Source organism: Gobius niger, assembly GCF_951799975.1.
Source record: "Gobius niger genome assembly, chromosome: 17".
Lineage (NCBI taxonomy): Eukaryota > Metazoa > Chordata > Actinopteri > Gobiiformes > Gobiidae > Gobius > Gobius niger.
In genome coordinates, this window is record NC_136868.1 from 14,575,048 (window position 1) to 14,599,535 (window position 24,488).

Genomic DNA, 24,488 nt, shown 5'->3' on the forward strand with positions numbered 1-24,488 from the left:
AAAACTGTGTGACAACCAGGCCCTCATACAGTTAAGTGATGTGAATAGCTGAGGTAGTGGGTTGAGTTCCTAAGGGAAATTCAATGCTGTTGGGGCAACCTGAAGAAGTCATCGGCAGCCACCCGGGGCACATCTTCAGATGTGGCTTTTAGCGGTAAGGCCCAGTGCTTAAAGGAAAAGGCCCTCGTTTTTACTTACTGAGATATGTTTTTACCTGAGCTTAGATGAGTTGATGCGTACCTGTCTGGTCTGCCAGTATATTCCTATGGCTCCAAACAGGGTGAAGTTAGAAGCGACTAAGCTCTTCCACGGGCACGCACAAAGACCAGACAGGTACGCATCAACTAAGCTCAGGTAAGAACATATCTCAGTATGGAAAAATGGTGGCCTGTTCCTTCAAAAAGTTAGTAAATTAAAGTAAATTAAAGTAAATTAGTAGTTTCAGGAAAAAGCTTTGATCAATTCAAGGAACAGGCCAAAACAATTGCTAGAACACTCTCATTAAACACCATATCGTCAAATCGGATCCTCCAAAATGGTTCCCGGATCGTTCGCCTTGAAAGATGGGAGGTGGGTGAATGTGTGCTATAAACTTGTGTTCTCCCAACTGGGGGATCAAATTAAGCATTGGGTGGGGGAAACCGTAGTACCCCAGAGTACGTAGACACGGGGAGAACATGCAAAAAAGGCCCGTCCAGCCAGCAATTGGACCCATGACCTTGTAGCTGTGAAGCAGGAGAGAGCGATATATCTTATTTGTATAATGAGGTCTGCTGTAAAAGCCTCTTAAACCTAAATTAATTTTAAGTTTAGTCACCTGCAAATTCACTGGAGAAAAGTAACCAAATTAACAAATATTACTTCCAATAAAATATATATGTGTATATTTTTTTGGCATGTCCATATCAATCCTCACTCACTTACAGTATAAACAGAAATACATTTAATGACAGCACTTTACAGCATTAATCATCCATTGTTCTGTCACACTTGTTTTTAGTTTATACCAAAGCTCCTGGTTATATATTCCACACTGGACCATGTCTGACAGCACAGGCTGCACATCAAACACAGGTCCATCATGGCCCTATTTCACACGACAGTTATAGCCTTTAGAATGGTTCTTATTATTGATTCATCACTTCTAAACATTTTCATAAAAATAGTTACAATAATATGAATGATTTTGAATACAAAAATTACCATCTTAATAAGTGTCCAACTTTACAATCACCAGTGTTCCACTTTACCCATATTCACCCTACTGCATGATCTCCAACTCCAAGTTACGACAAAGTTACTCCGCCTCTCTGGTTAATAGTTGAATAAAAGGACTTGTTCAAAGTTCTTGCACAACAGTTTGTGCGCACGAAACACCAGAACTAATCTCTGAGATGGAGGCTTTATTCCAGACTCTGGGGTTGGAGTGGCTCGACTACAGGAGTATTTTAATATTTGTTTTTCTTTTTGCCTTGTTTACTGATGTTGTTAAAAACAGGCGACCTCAAAACTACCCTCCGGGACCGTGGCCCATACCGTTCATTGGAGACTTGCCTCGCATTTCACCTCAGAGGATTCTGCTGCATTTCGCAGAGGTACAGTACTACTGTCTACAATCAAACATCCCAAACCAAATAACTGCATAAAGAAGAAGCTACATTTTGTGCTTTAAAAGAGCAACAAAAAAGTTTTCACATATTTTTCATGTGACTTAATTCTTCCTGATAGTTTTCTTAATATGCAATTTGTGTTTTATTTTAATGGAACATGCCATGTTGAAATGGTTTGGTAAAACATCACAACAATATCGTTATGGTAATATTGGACTGCCGTGTCACATAATATCGTACAGCCCAATTATGCTCAATATCTCATGACCCCATGACCTTAGATCAGCTGGTACATTGTGTGAAGGGATGGAAAGGAGTGACAGTCATTGCTGAAAATGTGTTGTCTCTCTCCAGTTTGCTAAGAAGTATGGAAACATCTACAGCCTTCGTTTGTTCGGAGGACAAGTCGTGGTGATTCACGGGTACAAACTCGTGAAAGAGGCGCTGGCCACGAGAGGAGAGGATTACCTGGACCGACCAATTTTTCCTCTTTTTGACGACCTGCTTGGAAATAATGGTGTGTGCTACTTTTAATATAAAGTACTTTCATTCAATTTTATATATTTGCTTGTGGTGATCTGCAGGTCTTGTGTTGTCCAATGGCTACCCGTGGAAACAGCAGAGGCGGTTCGCTCTTCACACACTTAGAAACTTTGGTCTGGGCAAAAAGTCACTGGAGCCGGCCATTCAAGAGGAGTGCCAGTATCTGACCGAGGTGTTTGCACAACAGAAAGGTCATTACACTGCACTACACACATCGTTTAGAGCTGTTTGGTTTTTCTTCCGTGCTCCGTCTTAATTCTGTGCTTAACTGTGTCAATATTCTTTATTGAGTATTATGACTTCTCCAGCTCTTTACAGACATGCCTAGACTTCCCACCCCAACACACGGCCTCCTTTGTCGGGACAGGCTTAACCTTTCCCTTAATGTAGACACCATTATTCTTTCTCCAATCGAAAAGGCGGGTTTTACAACTGTCAGTCACGCCCATTTGTTTACAATGGAACAGGATTAACAAAGACAACAGTGTTACTGAAATCAAAGTCTGGGAGGAAATGTCTTTCACATTTAAAAGACAAACCGCAGATCAATTACTGTGATAATTGTGAAACCAGACTTGTGGGAAAAGTGATTTGCTGGAAAAGGATCTCACTCTGCAAAAAGTAATATAGTGTTAATAAATTTGTCATTGATTTCAGTAACTCATTTAAAGAAATCTGACCCATGACATGAAATCTGTCATGGGTCGATGGGTCAAGATTTGTACACTTAAAGGGACTATACAGAGCTTACAAAATTTAAAATTAAGTATTTTCCTCCCTCTACTTTTTCCAGCAATGTCCTAATGAGCTCAGACCTATTCACCACAACTGCCTCTAAAATCCTACACTGTCAGTCATAAAGTTGTTACTTTGGGTCCGAAGCGCCGTCATGCACAAGCTTAATATAGAAGGTGTAGTTACACGTATGACCTGAGGTGGCAGCAGTGAGTATAAAATGGCCAACTTGCATCTAGCCCCTTTAAAATAATAAAAAACATGCACAACTGTTTTATTTCAACTAAATTATATCAATTTTACTTATTTCTAGATTACTTTTGCAGTACAGAGGCCTCTGCTTTCAAAAAAGAAAACAGAAGTGTTTGACTCACCAGGTTATCAATTCTCAAAGTTATCAATTCCCAAATGGACCTTCAGGCAGGATATGACCTGGGTTAGCAGAATGTCAGAAAAACATATATTTGAACACTTTTATGATTGATCAAATCTTACCTTGATTAAATCAAATGCAAAGTTAAAAATGCACTGGTTATTGCATTGTGTCTTTGTTGTGCATTGTAGGTGAACCGCGTAACCCTCACATATTTATAAACAAAGCCGTGTCCAACATCATCAGCTGTTTAGTGTTTGGTGAGCGGATGGACTACGACAACAAGAAGCACCAGCAGATTCTCGAGGACTTCAAGGAGCTGATCATACTGGAGGGCAGTATCTGGGTCCCGGTCTGTTTTCATTCATGAAAAGTGCAATATTTAAACATTTGACTTGACTGGAGGTGGAAAGTGAACTCCTGTGCTCGTCCACATCTAGGTGTACAATATCGCCCCCTGGCTGATAAAGTGGCTGCCTGGATCACACCAGAGGATTTTTGCCCTGACTCAAAACATAATAGACTACGTAAAGGTGAAGATAGATGAACACAAAGAAACCCACGACCCATCCAATCCACGAGACTACATTGACTGCTTCCTTACAGAAATTACCGAAGTAGGTGATTCATTAAAACTCTTTTTGATTTTTGGCTCTCGAACACTCACTGACCTGTCTATCAACAACTGTGTTTTCCTGTTAATTGCACAACACTTTCATTTTATGTTAAATCTTTATTTGTATTTGTTATGAAGTGTCTTGTGACCCCTCTGGAAAAAATGCTAGATAAAACATATGCATCTAATATTTTTATACTTAATGAAACAGCATGAACAAAACCTCACAGCTGACTAGCTTGACAACATCAGAAGGGCAGTATTTCAACTGAAATTATATTTTCACACTTTATGTGTTTCATTTGCAGAATGAGGACAAAGAATCTGGATTTGAACTGAATAACTTAAGCATTTCTGCTGTGGACTTATTCACTGCTGGCACCGAGACCACAACGACGACTCTGAACTGGGCCTTATTGTATATGATCCACCATCCCGACATCCAAGGTGTGTTTGAAATCAAACTTACTTACTTTGCAAAAACAAGGGGATCTTTGAACTGCAGGTGGGTCTTTCTTTGCAGAATAATTACTCACACAAAACCAACTTGTGCTCTGTGCCGTTATCCCTCAGTTGTGCTGGACAGAATGATAGCAACAAATGGTTTAAGCCAAGGGTGCGCAAAGTGGGGCCCTCCACAACGGGACAGTTCCGTTGGCCCGCCATTTTCTCTGAGTTAACAAATGAATTAGGTAAAGTCACTGTAGGTACTGTAGATACAGGTGTCACCATGACACTAATAAGCACTCGTTTTGTCGAAGAGGAAAGTATAACAAACAGTCCAAGTAAAACTACTAAGTTTGGTAGCACTTACATCTGTGAGCAGACTTTAGTGTCATGACCCTTAACAAGTCCAGACTCAGAGGTAACTGACTGACTCACACCTTAATGACATACAAGCCAACTGCAACCTAGCATTAAGGCTAATAATGTTTTTCAGACCAGCTTCATGTCTCTCACTAGTATGGTTTGTACACTTAAAGATGCAAGGAACGTTGGCTACAATTTTAAGGCTGCAATTGTTGATTTTGTTCTACTAAAACAATAAGTAACTATTATTATTAGCAGTTATATGTGTTTCACGCTTGAAATGGCTATGTTTGGCACTGCGGCACACAGCCCGCGGCCCACAGTCACATTTTCATTTTGGCCCTCGGAGACAAAGAGTTTTGGCACCCCTAGTTTAAGCAGTCATCTTTTGTGTTGAAGATTTGCCTTTCATTCTCATGGCTCATTTGCAGAACTTGTTCCAGGTGAAGATACTCTGTACATAATCAATTTTATGCATAGTGTAACTAGAGATGCACCTATCCAGCTTTTTTTTTACTTCTGATACCGATACTGGGGATTTGAGTTCCAGTGGGAAGGAGAGGCATTCCCACTGACATGGACATTTTTAACTTTGAAACACCCATAACTAAATAAATTCTGTATTATAGGTGAAATATTACGCTGAACTTCAATTGTTGTTTTGATCAGGGTCTGCTATGAAGGTCTCTTTTTCGGTCTGTTTTAGCAAAGGTCCAGGCTGAGATCGATGCTGTGGTGGGTTCCTCTCGAATGCCCTCTATGCAAGACAGAGACGAGCTGCACTTCACAAACGCAGTCATCCACGAGGTGCAGAGAATGGGAAACATAGTCCCTCTGAATGTGGCGCACATGACCAGCAAAGACACCACGCTGGAGAACTACACTATTCCTAAGGTGCACTAATTTATCCATCTTCACAATTGTAAAAGCAAAGAAAAGACGACAGATTCCCACCAGACAGAACGGAAACTAAAAAGTCTTGGCTTTCAAACGAATTGTCATTATGAGCTTATAGGATGTAAACTCTCCAGTCAACACTCTATGAGATTTGGATGTGCATAATTGCTAACCCTAAGGTGGCAAGTAAACATAAAATGGCAGGTATTTAAAAAAGTATTTTATTTTATCCCAGGGTATCATGGTCATCGGTAACCTGGACTCTGTCCTCCACGATGAAACAATGTGGGAAACTCCGCACTCCTTCAACCCTGGGCACTTCCTGGACGAACATGGGAAATTTAGGAAGAGAGACGCCTTTCTGCCATTTTCTATCGGTCAGTTCCAGTATCTTACACAGAAGCATAATGCCACAAAGCTGCAACTCACATGGATTTTTTGCAAGATTGTAATTTTTCTTGTTGGCTTTAAAAAAAAAAATTTTTTTAAGTGCTAAATGAAGAGTAACCTTGTAATTTGACTAAGTGTAAATGCTGATGAAATTATTCTTTAGTAACAATGTGACTGTATTTTGTAGTTTAATGATATTTTCTTGTAAAATCATGTCAGATGAAATGTTGGTGCATTTTTAAAGACTTACTTACAGCTTTTGCCAGAACCTGAACAGCACTTTTTGTTGTAACCTGTGTCCTGTCTGCTCTCAGGTAAGCGTGTGTGTCTGGGCGAGCAGTTGGCCCGGATGGAGTTGTTACTGTTTTTCTCTGGGCTCCTGCAGCGGTTCACCTTCTCTGCCCCAGAGGGAGAACAGCCCACCCTGGACTACGACGTGGCTTTTGTGCGCACGCCCAAACCATACCATCTGTGTGCCAAGCTGAGATAATCTGCTCCTGAATCAGCCACATTTATCAACCTGCAAATGCTGTGTTTTAACTTTTAGCAGCTCTCAAACATCTTAAGATTAAACTGGAAATAAGCGAGGACTAAAGTAGAACTCAAAGTATCGACCAGGGCTGAACAAGGATTGTTTAAAACTAAATCAGGAGTAAACCGTGAACTAGGAGAGGTGTTAAACCACTAAAGCAGCGATTTAGGGACTCAAATTGACATCCCTAAGGCTTAACAAGGGGGCCAAAGCATAGATTGATTATTGTGTATAAATCAATGTATGTAGTAATGCTGTAGTTTGTTGAATTGGAAAAGGGGTTTTGGGGGAACCAATGTATCAAGCGGCCACTGGGAGAAACATGTTAACACTGACATAAATCAAGATTGAAAAAGGAAACATTGGATGGGGTTCAAAACAAGTCTAATGAATAAAATGCATCTCCCAACCAGAGTGTGTGTGTGGGGGGGGAGTGGCATAGAAACAGACTAGTACAGGTTTGATTGATCATATGTCCATCCATCCATCCATAGTATCAATAGTATCTATCTATCGATCATCTAGTGACTGTGTAATTAAAACTAGTAACATTCACGAATGATGGTTTATTTGAAAGATATTTAGCATAAAATGATATGATGTATTATTTTTAATTTGCTAGTCTGAAAATACAATTTTCAGAAGCTTTATTATTATTATTTCAGCTTTATTAGTCTAGTCATTTTCTTGGACGGTTGCACCACCTGACATTTTAGGGGTTTGAGGTATAAAAACAAACAAAAAATATATATACATATATATAGTATTGAAATGTGTTGAAAATGTGTTTGAACTAAATAGGTTCACACAAAAAGTATGAACAAAATCCGGGTTTCAGTTTCCTGGATAAGCCAATATCCAGGTTATTGATATTCTCAAAGTTTCCTGGTTACTGTACCATGTAAACACAATATCCTGTTTTTGCACCATTGCCGAAGTACTGAGCATGTGCACGACACGTGCTTGTGAAACAGAAATGGAGCAAAAACTTTCCATTTTTTTAAATAAAAAAAATTGCCATTTTATCTGGTACTTTTTAAAACTTTGTATCTTATAAAAAAATGACTAAACATTAAAGTAACCAACAACTACTCTTTTGCTACATGGTATGAAATCAGCGCTGCTCTTGGATCAAACCAAGTTTCTGTCGTCTGTTGCTGAAGCTCTTCTGTTTTAAGTGCTTCCTTTGACAGTTCTTGTCCTTGTGCTAGAGAAATGTCTGAAAAATGTATGTGTTAGCAACATTGCTAAAGTATTTAGCTCCTAACCATATTTGTCATGAGCTCCGCCCCTATTTGGAGCCTAATATCCAGAATTGATGAATCGGCACATTGTCATGAACCACGTGACAAGCCGGAACTAGGTGTTAGAAAAGCAGAAAAATAGAAAGAATGGCATGCTACTTCCGTAAACATTTAAAAGTGGCTTCTGATCCAAATGTTAAAACATATTCATTTTTTCTGCTTATTGTGGGGTACACCTCTAAAGGCCAGTAAACATCAATTTGTTAATTATGGAGAAACTTCAGAAATTATATAAATGCAATGAAATTGAACAGCGTCTATGACGCTAATATGGCGGACGTCGTAACTAAGGGACTACGTCATAAATACCCTGATTGCCGTCTTGATCAATTCTGTAATTGCTCATTTAAACAAGGATATGAGTGTCCTGGTTTCTCAGACGCATGTAAACATCATATCCATAATACTGTCATAACCAGGATATCCCTAATAACCAGGTTTCTCGAGCGCCTGTAAACAAGCTGGAGAAAAGTAACCCAATTAACATGTAGCCTATTACTTCCAATAAAATTAACCAACTCAAGACGAGATCAAAAGTAGGCTACTGCATGATTACTCCAGGTTGCTACAGTGTTACCCCGCCTCTCTGGTTAATGGTTCAATAATAGAACATGTCCAAGGACTTGAACAAAGTTCTTGCACAACAGTTTGTGCAGTCGCTCGCACTGCACACACGAAGCACCAGAAACTAATCTCAGAGATGGAGGCTTTATTCCAGACTCTGGGGTTGGAGTGGCTCGACTACAGGAGTATTTTAATATTTCTTTTTCTTTTTGCCTTATTTACTGATATTGCTAAAAACTGGCGACCTCAAAACTACCCTCCGGGACCGTGGCCCATACCGTTCATTGGAGACTTGCCTCGCATTTCACCTCAGAAGATTCTGCTGCATTTCGCAGAGGTACAGTACTACTGTCTACAATCAAACATATCCCAGACCAAATCACTACATAAAGAAGAAGCTACATTTTGTGCTTTAAAAGTGCTGACATAGACAGGAGTGTCCATTGTAACAAAAGTCACTTTATTCCTATCTAATGTCAAACTTTAGCTGATTATTATTTCTGCCTCATGAAATACTCTTGTCACTCATGTCTAGGTGTTTCACAAAAGTGGAACAATGTGTATTTGTGGATAATCATGGGTAGTAGTTTTATATATATATATATATATATATATATATATATATATATATATATATATATATATATATATATATATATATATATATATATATATATATATATATATATATATATATATATATATATATATATATATATATATATATATATAATAACCATTAGAAAGGTTATTATTATGCATAACCTCTTCACATATTCAAAAAATATCATATAATGATTATCAATACGAAAATTACCATTTTAATAGTGTCCCACTTTACCCATAGCACCTCGAAAAATGTGTCATAAGACTAACATGTGTTTGAGGCAGAACTTTAACTTTTGTGTTAAATATTTTACTGTTTATCCCCCACTGATGTAAAATAGACGTTAAAAAAAAACCTAAAAATTATATTACATTAACTTTGACATTTTATCCTAAACAAAAAATTAGGTGGAAACTGAATTTTCAAAACATGTCCCGCTTAACCCATATTCACCCTAGTCATTTCTTTGTCATACGTGGTGATTTTTAAAAAGGCTCCACAGTATCCCAAAAATATTGTATCAGGAGTCACTGTGAGTGGCAGTTTGGGGGAAATCAGGACTGGATCTGGACTGAACCCGGACCGGAGTAAATATGATGCAATATTAATATCGCAAGAAGCTGCTAATGGCTTATATCGCACTAAAGTCTTCATCCAACTGAGATCAACACATTTTTTGCAACAACAGAAAAATGTGTTAAAATTCCGTTTTAGTTAAACATTTCCTAATCTAGTTACATTTTACCCTTATTTTGATCCTGATTGGGATTTTATTTATGAAAGCTGAAAAAATGATTTGAATAAAACATATCATGTTGAAATGGTTTTGTAAAATGTTGTAAAAAGTTGTTTCAATATCGTACAGCCCTAATTTTTAACATTTATTTGTTCAAATATCTCATGACCCATGACCTTAGATCAGCTGGTACATTGTGTGAAGGGATGGAAAGGAGTGACAGTCACTGCTGAAAATGTGTTGTCTCTCTCCAGTTTGCAAAGAAGTATGGAAACATCTACAGCCTTCGTTTGTTCGGAGGACAAGTCGTGGTGATTCACGGGTACAAACTCGTGAAAGAGGCGCTGGCCGCGAGAGGAGACGACTACCTGGACCGACCAGCCTTCCCTATTTTTGAAGAAACTCTTGGAAATAATGGTGTGTGCTACTTTTAATATATAGTACTTTCATTCAATTTTATATATTTGCTTGTGGTGATCTGCAGGTCTTGTGTTTTCCAATGGCTACCCGTGGAAACAGCAGAGGCGGTTCGCTCTTCACACACTCAGAAACTTTGGTCTGGGCAAAAAGTCACTGGAGCCGGCCATTCAACAGGAGTGCCAGTATCTGACCGAGCTGTTTGCACAACAGAAAGGTCATTACACTGCACTACACACATCGTTTAGAGCTGTTTGGTTTTTCTTTGTTTTCCCTTCTCTCTTTTTACATTTTTTTTTTAGTTTAGTGATTTGTTTTGAATATACTAGCTTTTATTTATTTTTCTTGTATTAATTCTATTTCTATGTGATGGAAATAGGCCTACTAAATATCTCCAGTAGGGATGTACCGATCCGATATTCAGTATCGGTATCGGTTGCCGGGTATAGGATCGGATTTGATGACTGGACGGGTCCGATACAAGACTGCCGTGAATCTGCGGTCATGGATTTGCAGCGGCTCCAACCTGCAGGTTTAAAAGCAGCACGGTGGTATCCAGGATCCATGACCGCAGATTCCCCGTCTTCATGCTATCACTAAGCAAGGATACTGATTTGATTTATTTGATTTGATTTATTCTTATTATTGTGTCTTTCACATAAGAAAGTGCCAGCCATCATGGGCTTACAACACACATTTCAAAACAGAATTCAGATGGCTGCCAAAATAAAATCACAGAAACTGTACAATCAATCATAACATAACAACATCCAGATCACAAAGGAGCATATAAATTAATTTGCCTACAACACCTGCTTCTGAAAAACTTTCTAATTTGAAATTCAAAGCTAAAGCCAAAACGTTGGTAAAACTACTGTAATATCCATAGGCAATAATATATAATGATATATATTATATAAAAATGCAATAATACAAAAATCGGCCAATCGGTATCAGCCAGATGAAGCGTCAAAAATATCGGATCGGATCGGGAGCTCAAAAAAGCGGATCGGTACATCCCTAATTTCCAGGGTGAGCTGTCAAAATTCTATGAGTATGATGTTTTGTCTAGCAAGCTCTTTTTTAGACCTCCCTCCCAAACACACTCCCTGCTTTATCTGGACAGGCTTAACCTTTCCCTTAATGTAGACACTGTTATTCTATTCTTTGTCCAATCGAAGAGGCGACCTTTACACCGTCAGTCACGCCCACTAGCAAGGTGGTAAATGGGAAGTGCAATCCACAGATAGAACTCAGAACAATAAGGACAATGATCTGAAACAGTGAAACAGGATTAACAAAGACAACAGTGTTACTGACATCAAAAGAAAGTCTGAGAGGAAATGTCTTCCACATTTTAAAGACAAACCACAGATAAATTACTGTTGTGAAACTATTTAACTATTATCATTGTGAAACCAGACTTGTGGGAAAAGTGACTTGCTGGAAAAGGATCCCATTCTGCAAAAAGTAAATTAGTCTTGTTCATTTGTCCTTTCGATCAAATCAAATCAAATCAAAAGTAAAAAAAATTGCACTGGTTATTGCATTGTGTCTTTGTTGTGTATTGTAGGTGAACCACGTAACCCTCAAATATTTATAAACAAGGCCGTGTCCAACATCATCAGCTGTTTGGTGTTTGGTGAGCGGATGGACTACGACAACAAGAAGCACCAGCAGGTTCTCGAGGACTTCAAGGAGCTGTTAATACTCGAGGGCACTATCTGGTTCCAGGTCTGTTTTCATTCATGAATATTGTAGAAAGGAGACCAAAAGTGCAATATTTAAACAGTTGACTTGACTGGAGATGGAAAGTGAACGCTTGTGTTTGTCCACATCTAGTTGTATAATGTTGCCCCCTGGCTGATGAAGTGGCTGCCTGGACCTCACCAGAGGATCCTTACCCTGATTCAAAACATAATAGACTACGTAAAGGTGAAGATAGATGAACACAAAGAAACCCACGACCCATCCAATCCACGAGACTACATTGACTGCTTCCTCACAGAAATGGCTGAGGTAAGTGATTCATTTCATTTATATGTTTAATCTATATCTGTATTTGAATTGTCTGTTAAAAGTACTGCACTTATGGAAAGTACTTTGGCTGAATGCTGAATGTAATGTAATTTAGGGGTTCCCAAACCTTTCGGGCCCCAAAATCATCAGACCCCCATCCCCCTCCTGTTATATATGATTGGCATCTATGATATATTTAGGTACACAACAATAAAATCTTGTTTTCCCTAAAATGTACTGTTTCAACCAACATATCATTGAATTAATTGATGAAGTGTCTTGTGACCACTCTGGAAAAAATGCTAGACAAAAGGGTTAGATAACAAGGCCAGAGTGGCATCAACAAAACCTCACAGCTGACTAGCTTAACAACATCAGAAGGGCAGTATTTGAACTGAAATTATATTTTCCCACTGTTTACGTTTCATTTGCAGAATGAGGACAAAGAATCTGGATTTGAACTGAATAACTTAAGCATTTCTGCTGTGGACTTATTCCTTGCTGGCACCGAGACCACGACGACGACTCTGAACTGGGCCTTATTGTATATGATCCACCATCCCGACATCCAAGGTGTGTTTGAAATCAGACTTACTTACACAGGGATCTTTGAACTGCAGGTGGGTCTTTCTTTGTAGAATAATTACTTGAACAAAATCAACTTGTGCTCTGTGCCGTTATCCCTCAGTTGTACCGGACAGAACGATAGCAACAAATGGTTTAAGCAGTCGTTCATTCTAATGGTTCATTTGCAGAACTTGTTCCAGGTGAAGCTACTCTGTACATTATACATTTTATGCTTATTGTAACAACTAGAGCGTAGTTTAAAACGCTGATGCTCAAACAAAGATGCCAGGGATAGAAAACATGATCCTATATGGACATGATGTTGTTTTTGCTAAAGAAAGCATCTGTTAGAGCAGTGTTTTTCAACCACTGTGCCATGGCACACTAGTGTGCCGTGAGATATTGTATGGTGTGCCTTGGGAAATGATCCAATCTCACCTCGTTTTTTTTTTTTTAAACAAATGCATTATTATCCACAAATAATGTACCGTTTTCGAGTGTCTATGCAGTCTAGTGATCGGCAGAGATACCAAATAATACTCTTCCATATCAGGTAGTTAAATTCTTTGAGACAAGAGAATTAGTGATGTATTGAGGCATTGTGGCTAGTGAGACTATACGGTGTTCCTAGTCAAGACACTTTGATGAGAACATTTTCTGCTGGTGGTGTACCATGTATGTATGAAAAAAATGTGCCTTGGCTCAACAAAGGTTGAAAAACACTGTGTTACAGGATTTAACATAAGCCTAACATTTACTGCTTGTAGTCAAAGCAAAGCCACAACATCTCCATAGAGACGAGCTGAAGACGTCCTTCTCCCAGCAAAGTTGCGAGGAGAGGCATTCCCACTGACATCCATAACTAAATAAATGCTTATACTGTATTATAGGTGAAATGCACTACAACTGTTGTTTTGATCAGGGTCTGCTATAAAGGTTTCTGTCTTCCTCTCTGTTTTAGCAAAGGTCCAGGCTGAGATCGATGCTGTGGTGGGTTCCTCTCGAATGCCCTCTATGCAAGACAGAGACGAGCTGCACTTCACAAACGCAGTCATCCACGAGGTGCAGAGAATGGGAAACATTATCCCTCTGAATGTGGCGCACATGACCAGCAAAGACACCACGCTGGAGAACTACACTATTCCTAAGGTGCGCTAATTTATCCATCTTCACGACTACGAAAGCAGAGAAAAGACGCCAGATTCCCACCAGACAGAACGGAAACATAGTTGCCAAACAGTGGTCCCCCAACCACCATCAATAACTCACACGCCACATTCATACACAGGCAGAGTGGAGTGTCTTGCCCAAGGACACAGCTACAGTACAATGCTGCTATAATTGATAATAATGATGATAATAATACATTTTATTTATCAGGGCCTTTCAAAACACCCAAGGTCACCATACATAGAATAATAACATCACAATAGAACAGTATAAAGGCACATTAATTAAATTGATTATAACTGGTGCCAATTTAGTTCAAATACAGTCATAATTGTAGAAGTTAATAAAGAGTAATATCCACAAATGTTCATATATTGACATACATTTCAAAATAAATGTCCAGATCCAAAAAATAAAGGTTGTAGTAAGTTGCTAGAATGATTATTGGTAACTAGTGTAAATTTGGTGCCACTACAGTAAAAAATGTAGAAGGTATTGAAGATGATCCATACATTGTCATATTTGAAATTTATAAACATATTTGTTGATATAAATTTCAAAATAAAGGTCCAGAACTTAAAAGTAAAGGTTGCAGTAAGTTGCTAGTATAATAATTGGTAACTGGTGTAAATTTAGAGTCACTATATTGAAAACTGTAGAAGCTATTGAAGAGTAATATATCCATTAATTGTTATATTACTGTATGGATTTCAAAATAAAGATCTGAAGAAAAAAAAAAGGTTGCAGTAAGTTTCTGGTACAATAATTATATAAGGGGGTTTTGAGCTGAGATTTTAAAAGGGGCAGCGATGTAATTTGACAGAGTTGAGCAGAGAGGGAATTCCAGAGATTTGGGGCTGAACGGCTAAAAGCTCGAGCCCAAGTGGGCAGTAGGTACAGACAGCTGAGGGGCAGAGGAGGACCGGAGGGTGTGGTCGAGAGAGTAGGCACATGAAGGAGCTCAGGATATGGAGGGGCCAGGATAATGAGAGGTTAGGAGAAGGATCTAATATTGAATGCGATGTTTGATGGGGAGCCAGTGGAGCTGGATAGAGCTGGGACTCGTTGACCCAGTTTAGGGCTTTTCTTTTCTTTTCTTTCTTAAGTAATTTGTATAATCTTTTGATTGGTCTATGGCACTGTCAATTTCATCATTTGTGAGAAATTCTTTTTCAGACAGAATTTTTATTCAAGTTTGTGTTTGTCACAACAAATTGTTTAATACACAGAAAATGCCTGGTATTAAAAAAAGTATGTCAATTTCATCTCAGGGTATCATGGTTATGGGAAACCTGGACTCTGTCCTCCACGATGAGACAATGTGGGAAACTCCGCACTCCTTCAACCCTGGGCACTTCCTGGACGAACATGGGAAATTTAGGAAGAGAGACGCCTTTCTGCCATTTTCTATCGGTCAGTTCCAGGGCTTTGTGCTTGTCTTACACAGAAGCGTAATGCTGCAAAGCTGCAACTCACATGGATTTTTTACAAGATTGGAATATTCCTTGTTAGCTTTAACAAAAAGTACTTTTTTTAGTGCTATTAAATTCAAAGTAACCTTGTAATTTGATGAAGTGTAAATGTTGTCATGTCAGATGAAATGTTGGTGCATTTTTAAAGACTTACTTACAGCTTTTGCCAGAACCTGAAAAGCACTTTTTGTTGTAACCTGTGTCCTGTCTGCTCTCAGGTAAGCGTGTGTGTCTGGGCGAGCAGTTGGCCCGGATGGAGTTGTTACTGTTTTTCTCTGGGCTCCTGCAGCGGTTCACCTTCTCTGCCCCAGAGGGAGAACAGCCCACCCTGGACTACGACGTGGCTTTTGTGCGCACGCCAAAACCATACCATCTGTGTGCCAAGCTGAGATAATCTGCTCCTGAATCAGCCACATTTATCAACCTGCAAATGCTGTGTTTTAACTTTTAGCAGCTCTCAAACATCTTAAGATTAAACTGGAAAAAAGCGAGGGCTAAAGTAGAACTCAAAGTATCGACCAGGGCTGGTCGATACTAAATCAGGAGTAAACCGTGAACTAGGAGAGGTGTTGAACCACTAAAGCAGCGATTTAGGGACTCAAATTGACATCCCTAAGGCTTAACAAGGGGGCCAAAGCATAGATTGATTTTTGTGTATAAATCAATGTATGTAGTAATGCTGTAGTTGGAGAAGGAGTGTTGGGGGAACCAATGTATCAAGTGGTTACTGGGAGAAACATGTTACCACTGACATAAACACATTGGAAACATTAAAACAAGTCTAATGAATAAAATGCATCTCCCAACCAGAGTGTGAGTATATTATTGAAATGTGTTGAAAATGTGTTTAAACTAAATAGGTTTTGTAGAATAAAGTGACGGGGGAGTGGGGTAAGTAGCGCCAGTGGGTCAGTTGAACCACCCTTATAGATAAATAAATATATTTTCAAAATATATGTGAGATGATAGATTTCATCTTCACATGATTTGAACTTGCCAGACAAAAAAAAATAAAAAATTGTCAGTAAAATAGCCCCAAAAAACTTTTTTTGACCTGATCTAAAAAATAATCGTCCCAAAAAAAAAAAACCCATCTTGGTCCATTTTTTCCCGTTATGTTGGTTGGTCATAGAATACTGTCATAACCAGGATATCCCAATAACCAGGTTTCTCGAGCGCCTGTAAACAAGCTGGAGAAAAGTAACCAAATTAACAAGTAGCCTATTACTTCCAATAAAATTACCCAACTCAAGAAGAGGTTAAAAGTCGGCTATACTGCATGATTACTCCAAGTTACTACAGTGTTACCCCGCCTCTCGGGTTAATGGTTCAATAATAGGACTTGAACAAAGTTCTTGCACAACAGTTTGTGCAGTCGCTCGCACTGCACACACGAAGCACCAGAAACTAATCTCAGAGATGGAGGCTTTATTTCAGACTCTGGGGTTGGAGTGGCTCGACTACAGGAGTATTTTAATATTTGTTTTTCTTTTTGCCTTATTTACTGATATTGTTAAATACTGGCGACCTCAAAACTACCCTCCGGGACCGTGGCCCATTCCGTTCATTGGAGACTTGCCTCGCATTTCACCTCCGAGGATTCTGCTGGATTTCACAGAGGTACAGTGCTACTGTCTACAATCAAACATATCCCAGACCAAATCACTGCATAAAGAAGAAGCTGTGTGTATATTTTGTGCTTTAAAAGTGCTGATATAGACAGGAGTGTCCATTGTAACAAAGGTCACTTTATTCCTATGCAATGTGAAAGCTGATTATGATTTCTGCCTGATACTGTCTTGAAATACCCTTATGTCTAGTGTTTCACAAAAAGAATAATAAAAAGAAGACTGTTGTAGACCCAGGCCTGAATACAGTTATTGTAATTGATTAACTCAGTGAATCAATCAATTGGTTAATCACCAGCACTGACCTTCTACCTGTTTTTACAAGAAGCTCTATCTGAATCTGCTCGTCCTGAAAACTGACCTGACCCCGCGTCCAAAATAGCATAAAAATAATGGCCAAATAGTGTTAATTTCAAACAATTACACAGAATCGGTATTTTCTGCACAAGTCATTTCTTTGTCATACGTGATGATTTTTAATAAGGCTGCACAATATCGCAAAAAATATTGTTTCGCGATAAGTGGCAATTTGGGCGAAATCCAATCAGGACTGGATCAGGACCGAACCCGGACTGGAGTTACTGTGTGTGCAATAGTAGTATCGCAAGAAGCTACAACATATCTCAACATAAAGTCTTCATCTGACTGAAATCAACACATTTCGGGACTTAAAAATGTGTTAAAGTTCAGTTTTAGTTAAACATTTTCTAATTTACTTTGGATCCTGATTGTTGTTTTTTAATGACTTCTGGCCGGCTGAAAACCTGTGATTTGTGTTTAATTTGAATGGATCATGTTGAAATGGTTTGGTAAAATTTCGCTACTTATTTCAATATGGTACAGCCCTAATTTTGAACATTAATTTGCTCAAATATCTCATGACCTTAGATCAGCTGGTACATTGTGTGAAGGGATGGAAAGGAGTGACAGTCACTGCTGAAAATGTGCTGTCTCTCTCCAGTTTGCAAAGAAGTATGGAAACATCTACAGCCTTCGTTTGTTCGGAGGACAAGTCGTGGTGATTCACGGGTACAAACTCGTGAAAGAGGCGCTGGCCGCGAGAGGAGACGACTACCTGGATCGACCAGCCTTCCCTATTTTTGAAGAAACTCTTGGAAATAATGGTGTGTGCTACTTTTAATATATAGTACTTTCATTCAATTTTATATATTTGCTTGTGGTGATCTGCAGGTCTTGTGTTGTCCAATGGCTACCCGTGGAAACAGCAGAGGCGGTTCGCTCTTCACACACTCAGAAACTTTGGTCTGGGCAAAAAGTCACTGGAGCCGGCCATTCAAGAGGAGTGCCAGTATCTGACCGAGGTGTTTGCACAACAGAAAGGTCATTACACTGCACTACACACATCGTTTAGAGCTGTTTGGTTTTTCTTTGTTTTCCCTCTCTCTTTCTGTAAGTTTTTTTTTTGTGTTATTTAGTCATTATCATTGATTTATATTTCTTTTATGAATTCTGTAACTATGTGATAGAAATACTAAATATTTCTGTGAATAAACTCAATAAAGAATAAATTCTTTATTGAGTATTATGACTTCTCCAGCTCTTTACAGACATGCCTAGACTTCCCTCCCCAACACACGGCCTCCTTTGTCGGGACAGGCTTAACCTTTCCCAATGTAGACACCATTATTCTTTCTCCAATTGAAAAGGCGGGTTTTACAACTGTCAGTCACGCCCATTTGTTTACCATGGAACAGGATTAAGAAAGACAACAGTGTTACTGAAATCAAAGTCTGGGAGGAAATGTCTTTCACATTTAAAAGACAAACCGCAGATCAATTACTGTGATAATTGTGAAACCAGACTTGTGGGAAAAGTGATTTGCTGGAAAAGGATCCACTCTGCAAAAAGTAATTTATGATTATAGTCCGGTTCAATATGTTTAGATCTCCACTGTTGTGGGAGTATGAAAACATATTTTTGGAGACCTTATGATATAAGCAATGAGAAAAACAATGTTCCCATTTGCCCATGTCATTTGGTAAAATTGTGCATATATAACATTTTGTCTGATGAAGGGCATGTGGCCGGAAACGTCACATTTAATGTTGTAAAAACTATTAAAAATGTGCCTGGCCTGCCAAACTACATGCTTTTTCATAGATATTTCAAAGACATATAGTCTGAGCATGATCTCAGCGATTTCCCGGTGGGCATGATCGACAGACGACATCAACCAATTAAAGCAACGCTAGATAGTCGCAAGATTTTTTGGAGATTTTTTAAACGCCACTTAAAACCAGTGACAGTTCACCGCATCTATTGTTTGCGGACATCTATCTACATCCCTCTCCATACACTGGTGGCACTACTGCCACCTCAGGTCTTACGCGTAACTGCAGTTTTTTTTTAGTGCGATAAAATATTTCTTTGTTAATTTAAGTTTAAAAATCTTGTCCCGTCGACTGATGCCCATTAAACTGCAGGTGCCTGTCCCCAAATGGACCTTCAGGCTGGATATGACCTGGAGACGGAGTTAGCAGAATGTCAGAAAAACTAATTTCAACATTGTTGTGATTTGTTAAATTAAATGCAGTTAGAAATTGCACTGGTTATTGCATTGTGTCTTTGTTGTGTATTGTAGGTGAACCGCGTAACCCTCAAACATTTATAAACAAGGCCGTGTCCAACATCATCAGCTGTTTAGTGTTTGGTGAGCGGATGGACTACGACAACAAGAAGCACCAGCAGGTTCTCGAGGACTTCAAGGAGCTGATCATACTGGAGGGCAGTATCTGGTTCCAGGTCTGTTTTCATTCATGAATATTGTAGAAAGGAGACCAAAAGTGCAATATTTAAACATTTGACTTGACTGGAGATGGTGAACTCCTGTGCTCGTCCACATCTAGTTGTACAATATCGCCCCCTGGCTGATGAAGTGGCTGCCTGGATCACACCAGAGGATTTTTGTCCTGATTCAAAACATAATAGACTACGTAAAGGTGAAGATAGATGAACACAAAGAAACCCACGACCCATCCAATCCACGAGACTACATTGACTGCTTCCTCACAGAAATGGCTGAGGTAAGTGATTCATTAAAACTCTTTGTGCATATTTTAGATTTTTGACCTGCTGCGCAACACTTTAATCTTATGTTTAATCTTTATCTGTGTTTGAATTGTCTTTTAAAAGTACTGCACTTATGGAAAGTACTTTGGCTAAACAAATAAGGACTGATTTATGCTACATTTTGCTCCATCGACTATTTGCACAAAGGGTTTGAATGTAATGTAATTTAGGGATCCCCAAACCTTTCGGGCCGCAACCCCCAAAATCACCAGACAAAAAACTCTGGACCCCGCTGTAAAATATGATTGGTGTCTATGATATATTCAGATACACAACAATAAAATCTGGTTTGTTAATGTCTGCTTTGATAGTATCTTATGATATTTGGCTCTTTTTCCCAAAAAATACAGTTTCAATCAAATAATAATTTAATTAATTGTCATGAAGTGCCTCGTGACCCATCTGGAAAAAATGCCAGATTAAACAAATGCATTATTATAATTATTTTGATAATTAATGAAACAAGGCACTAGTGCATCAACAAACCCTCATAGCTGACTAGCTTGACTACATCAGAAGGGCAGTATTTCAACTGAAATTATATTTTCATTTGCAGAATGAGGACAAAGAATCTGGATTTGAACTGAATAACTTAAGCATTTCTGCTGTGGACTTATTCCTTGCTGGCACCGAGACCACGACGACAACTCTGAACTGGGCCTTATTGTATATGATCCACCATCCCGACATCCAAGGTGTGTTTGAAATCAAACTTACTTTGCAGAAACACAGGGATCTTTGAACTGCAGGTGGGTCTTTCTTTGTAGAATAATTACTTTAAAAAAAAACTTGTGCTCTGTGCCGTCATCCCTACAGTACAGTTGTACCGGACAGAATGATAGCAACAAATGGTTTAAGCAGTCGTCTGGACTAGTTTTTGTGTTGAAGATATTTTGCCTTTCATTCTAATGGCTCATTTGCAGAACTTGTTCCAGGTGAAGCTACTCTGTACATTATACATTTTGTGCTTATTGTAACAACCAGAGCGTAGTTTAAAACGCTGATGCTCAAACAAAGATGCCAGGGATAGAAAACATGATCCTATATGGACATGATGTTATTTTTGCTAAAGAAAGCATCTGTGAGAGGATTGAACATGTTTAGGCCGACTCCCAGCAAAGTTGCGAGTCTGACTGGAGGAAAGGCATTCCCACTGACATGGACATTTTAACTTTGAAACACTCATAAATGAATGCTTATTCTGTATTATAGGTGAAATATTACGCTGCACTACAACCGTTGTTTTGCTGTGAAGGTTTCTTTTTTTTCATCCCTGTCTCCCTCTCTGTTTTTAGCAAAGGTCCAGGCTGAGATCGATGCTGTGGTGGGTTCCTCTCGAATGCCCTCTATGCAAGACAGAGACGAGCTGCACTTCACAAACGCAGTCATCCACGAGGTGCAGAGAATGGGAAACATTATCCCTCTGAATGTGGCGCACATGACCAGCAAAGACACCACGCTGGAGAACTACACTATTCCTAAGGTGCGCTAATTGATCCATCTTCACACTTAGTTTAGTTTATTTCGAACATCTTTAAAACAATAATGCATGTAATGCAAAACAATACAAAGCATAATTTGAAAAGGAGTGGGTTGAAGTGTGACCATTTAGTCCCACCCCCTTTCGATTCGATATTTGCAATTTTTACAAGTGCAAAAGAAGCTGAGTGAGAGTTTGTTCTGATCAAACCATCGTTTTAATTTGCACATTTCTGCGCTTATTGTTCAAAATAACTTGTCAACATTCTTATCTGAATAGAAAATATTTGTGTCATCAGCAAATAAAATACATTTGATCAGTTTAGAAACTTTACGCATGTCATTAATATACAAGATGAACAACACTGAGGTACACCACAAGTTACGTTTAAATAATCAGAATTAACTCACCCATGTTCACATATTGTTTTCTGTTATTTAAGTAGCTCTTGACCCAATCAAGCACCGCCCGCCGAATCACATACCTCTCCAGTTTGTTAATTAATATCTCATGATCAACGGTATCAAATGCTTTTTTGAGGTCTATGAATAGACCCGTTGTGTCCTTTTTTTGGTCAAGAGATTTGATAATTTCCTCTGAAACTGCCAAGGTAGTGAATATTTTTTATCTCAATCCATATTGGCCGTCTGTTAATAAATTGTGTTTGTTTATAAATTCTTCCAGTTTTTCGAGACTTGAGTTAATAATGAAACTGGTCTGTAATTCGTAAATTGATGTTTGTCATTTTTGTGCAGTGGCATTACTTTAGCAATTGTCCATGAGTTAAAGACCAAACCAGTCTGAAAAGACAGATTGAAGAGGTATGTGAGAGGTTTAGATATACTTGTAACCTTTTTAACCAGAGCCATATCAATGTCATTGCAATCTGTTGATTGCTTACTTTTCCAATTCATAACAACAAGCAATAATTATTTTTCAACTACAGGGGAGAGCAGCATGGAATTTACTTTTCTGTCAATTAATGTTTCATTACCATCCTTGCAAGCAAGTTGGGGAATGCTCACTGTAAGCTTTGGTCCAGCGCCCACACAGAATTCAAAAACAATTAACCATCGACTCTCGATCATCATCAATTTTAGTTCACTCATTCATAAAATATTCAGGATGGGTTTTCTTATTTACTCCATTTTTTATTATTGACTTTAGTAGCGAAAAAGAAAGAAAAGACGCCAGATTCCCACCAGACAGAACGGAAACATAGTTGCCAAACAATGGTCCCCCAACCAGTTAAGAAAACAACTTCTCAAAGCCTGGCTGTTTTGATTGGTCTATTGTAGTGTCCACATCCATCATTTGTGATAAATTATTGTTCAAAGTTTCTGTTTGTCAAAGATTTTAACCTGTTACTCTCCGCCCTCCCCGATCAGGGGGTTTAGGTTTAGGATCGGGGTTAAAGGAAAGGGTTATGATTACGGTTATGAACGGCAAATGAGACTTAAGTTGTATTTAACTCACACAGATCTTACACAGAGTTTTAGAAACTGGAAGGTCTTGGCTTTCAAATGAATTGTCATTATTAGCCTATAACTCCCCAGTCAGTACTCTTCGAGATTTGAGTGTGCATAATTGCTAACCCTAACCCTAAGGTGGTAGGTAACAGGTTAATGCACATAAAATACCTGGTATTAAAAAAAGTATTTCTTTTTTTTCTCAGGGTGTCACAGTTATGGGAAACCTGGACTCTGTCCTCCACGATGAAACAATGTGGGAAACTCCGCACTCCTTCAACCCTGGGCACTTCCTGGACGAACATGGGAAATTTAGGAAGAGAGACGCCTTTCTGCCATTTTCTATCGGTCAGTTCCAGGGCTTTGTGCTTGTCTTACACAGAAGCGTAATGCCGCAAAGCTGCAACTCACAAACAATTTTTACAAGATTGGAATATTTCTTGTTGGCTTTAACAAAAAAGTACTTTTTTTTTAGTGCTATGAAAAGTAACCTTGTAAATTGATGAGGTGTAAATGCTGATGAAATTATTCTTTAGTAACAATGTGACAATGTGTTTGTGATATTTCTTCTAAAATCACAGATTGCATGCATTTACTTACTTACAGCTTTTGCCAGAACCTGAACAGCACTTTTTGTTGTAACCCGTGTCCTGTCTGCTCTCAGGTAAGCGTGTGTGTCTGGGCGAGCAGTTGGCCCGGATGGAGTTGTTCCTGTTTTTCTCTGGGCTCCTGCAGCGGTTCACCTTCTCCGCCCCAGAGGGAGAACAGCCCACCCTGGACTTCGACGTGTTTTTTGTGCGCACTCCCAAACCATACCATCTGTGTGCCAAGCTGAGATAATCTGCTCCTGACATCCCCAAAGCTTAACAAGTGGGCCAAAGCATGACAATGACATGAATCTATCTATCTATCTATCTATCTATCTATCTATCTATCTATCTATCTATCTATCTATCTATCTATCTATCTATCTATCTATCTATCTATCTATCTATCTATCTATCTATCTATCTATCTATCTATCTATCTATCTATCTATCTATCTATCTATCTATCTATCTATCTATCTATCTATCTATCTATCTATCTTATTATTGCTCTGTACAAAACACCAAATAAAAAAGACATGCTGCATAGAAAACCTCTCTGTTTCATTCCTTGACGTCAAACGGCTGCTGTTACTACAGCAGTCACACGCAACAGTGAAAATGACTAAAATAGAGACACAAACATGAGCTTTGGGTTTTCCCTTGATTGCTTTTGAAGTCTGAAGTGGAAAAAGCAGAATGAAGAAAATGTGTTTAAGACGTTTGTACACACACAATTATGAAATCACAGCCTTTTTGTGGTTTTGCTCTGTTCACATTTCCTCACCAGGCAGAAAGAGAAGAACAAAGAGGCTGTCACAAATGTCTGGTCAGCACGCTTTTGAAGAAGTCTTAGAAGTCACTTGTTGCGT

General features: G+C 38.8%; 1 protein-coding gene across 1 annotated transcript; it reads left to right on the forward strand.

The window, feature by feature from the left end:
- Positions 1–535: 535 nt before the first annotated feature.
- On the forward strand, positions 536–23,869 carry LOC306977382 (cytochrome P450 2J1-like; the record flags this gene model as incomplete). The annotated part of the gene is made up of 19 exons (XM_079575683.1): positions 536–570; positions 1,499–1,595; positions 1,965–2,127; positions 2,195–2,344; positions 3,453–3,613; positions 3,702–3,878; positions 4,186–4,324; positions 5,394–5,581; positions 5,820–5,961; positions 6,289–6,462; positions 8,458–8,711; positions 9,972–10,134; positions 10,202–10,351; positions 11,708–11,868; positions 19,858–20,034; positions 20,637–20,775; positions 21,376–21,563; positions 23,236–23,377; positions 23,694–23,869. 19 exons carry the CDS (start codon positions 536–538, stop codon positions 23,867–23,869), a joined length of 2,976 nt encoding a protein of 991 aa, XP_079431809.1.
- Between the last annotated feature and the right edge of the window lie 619 nt (positions 23,870–24,488).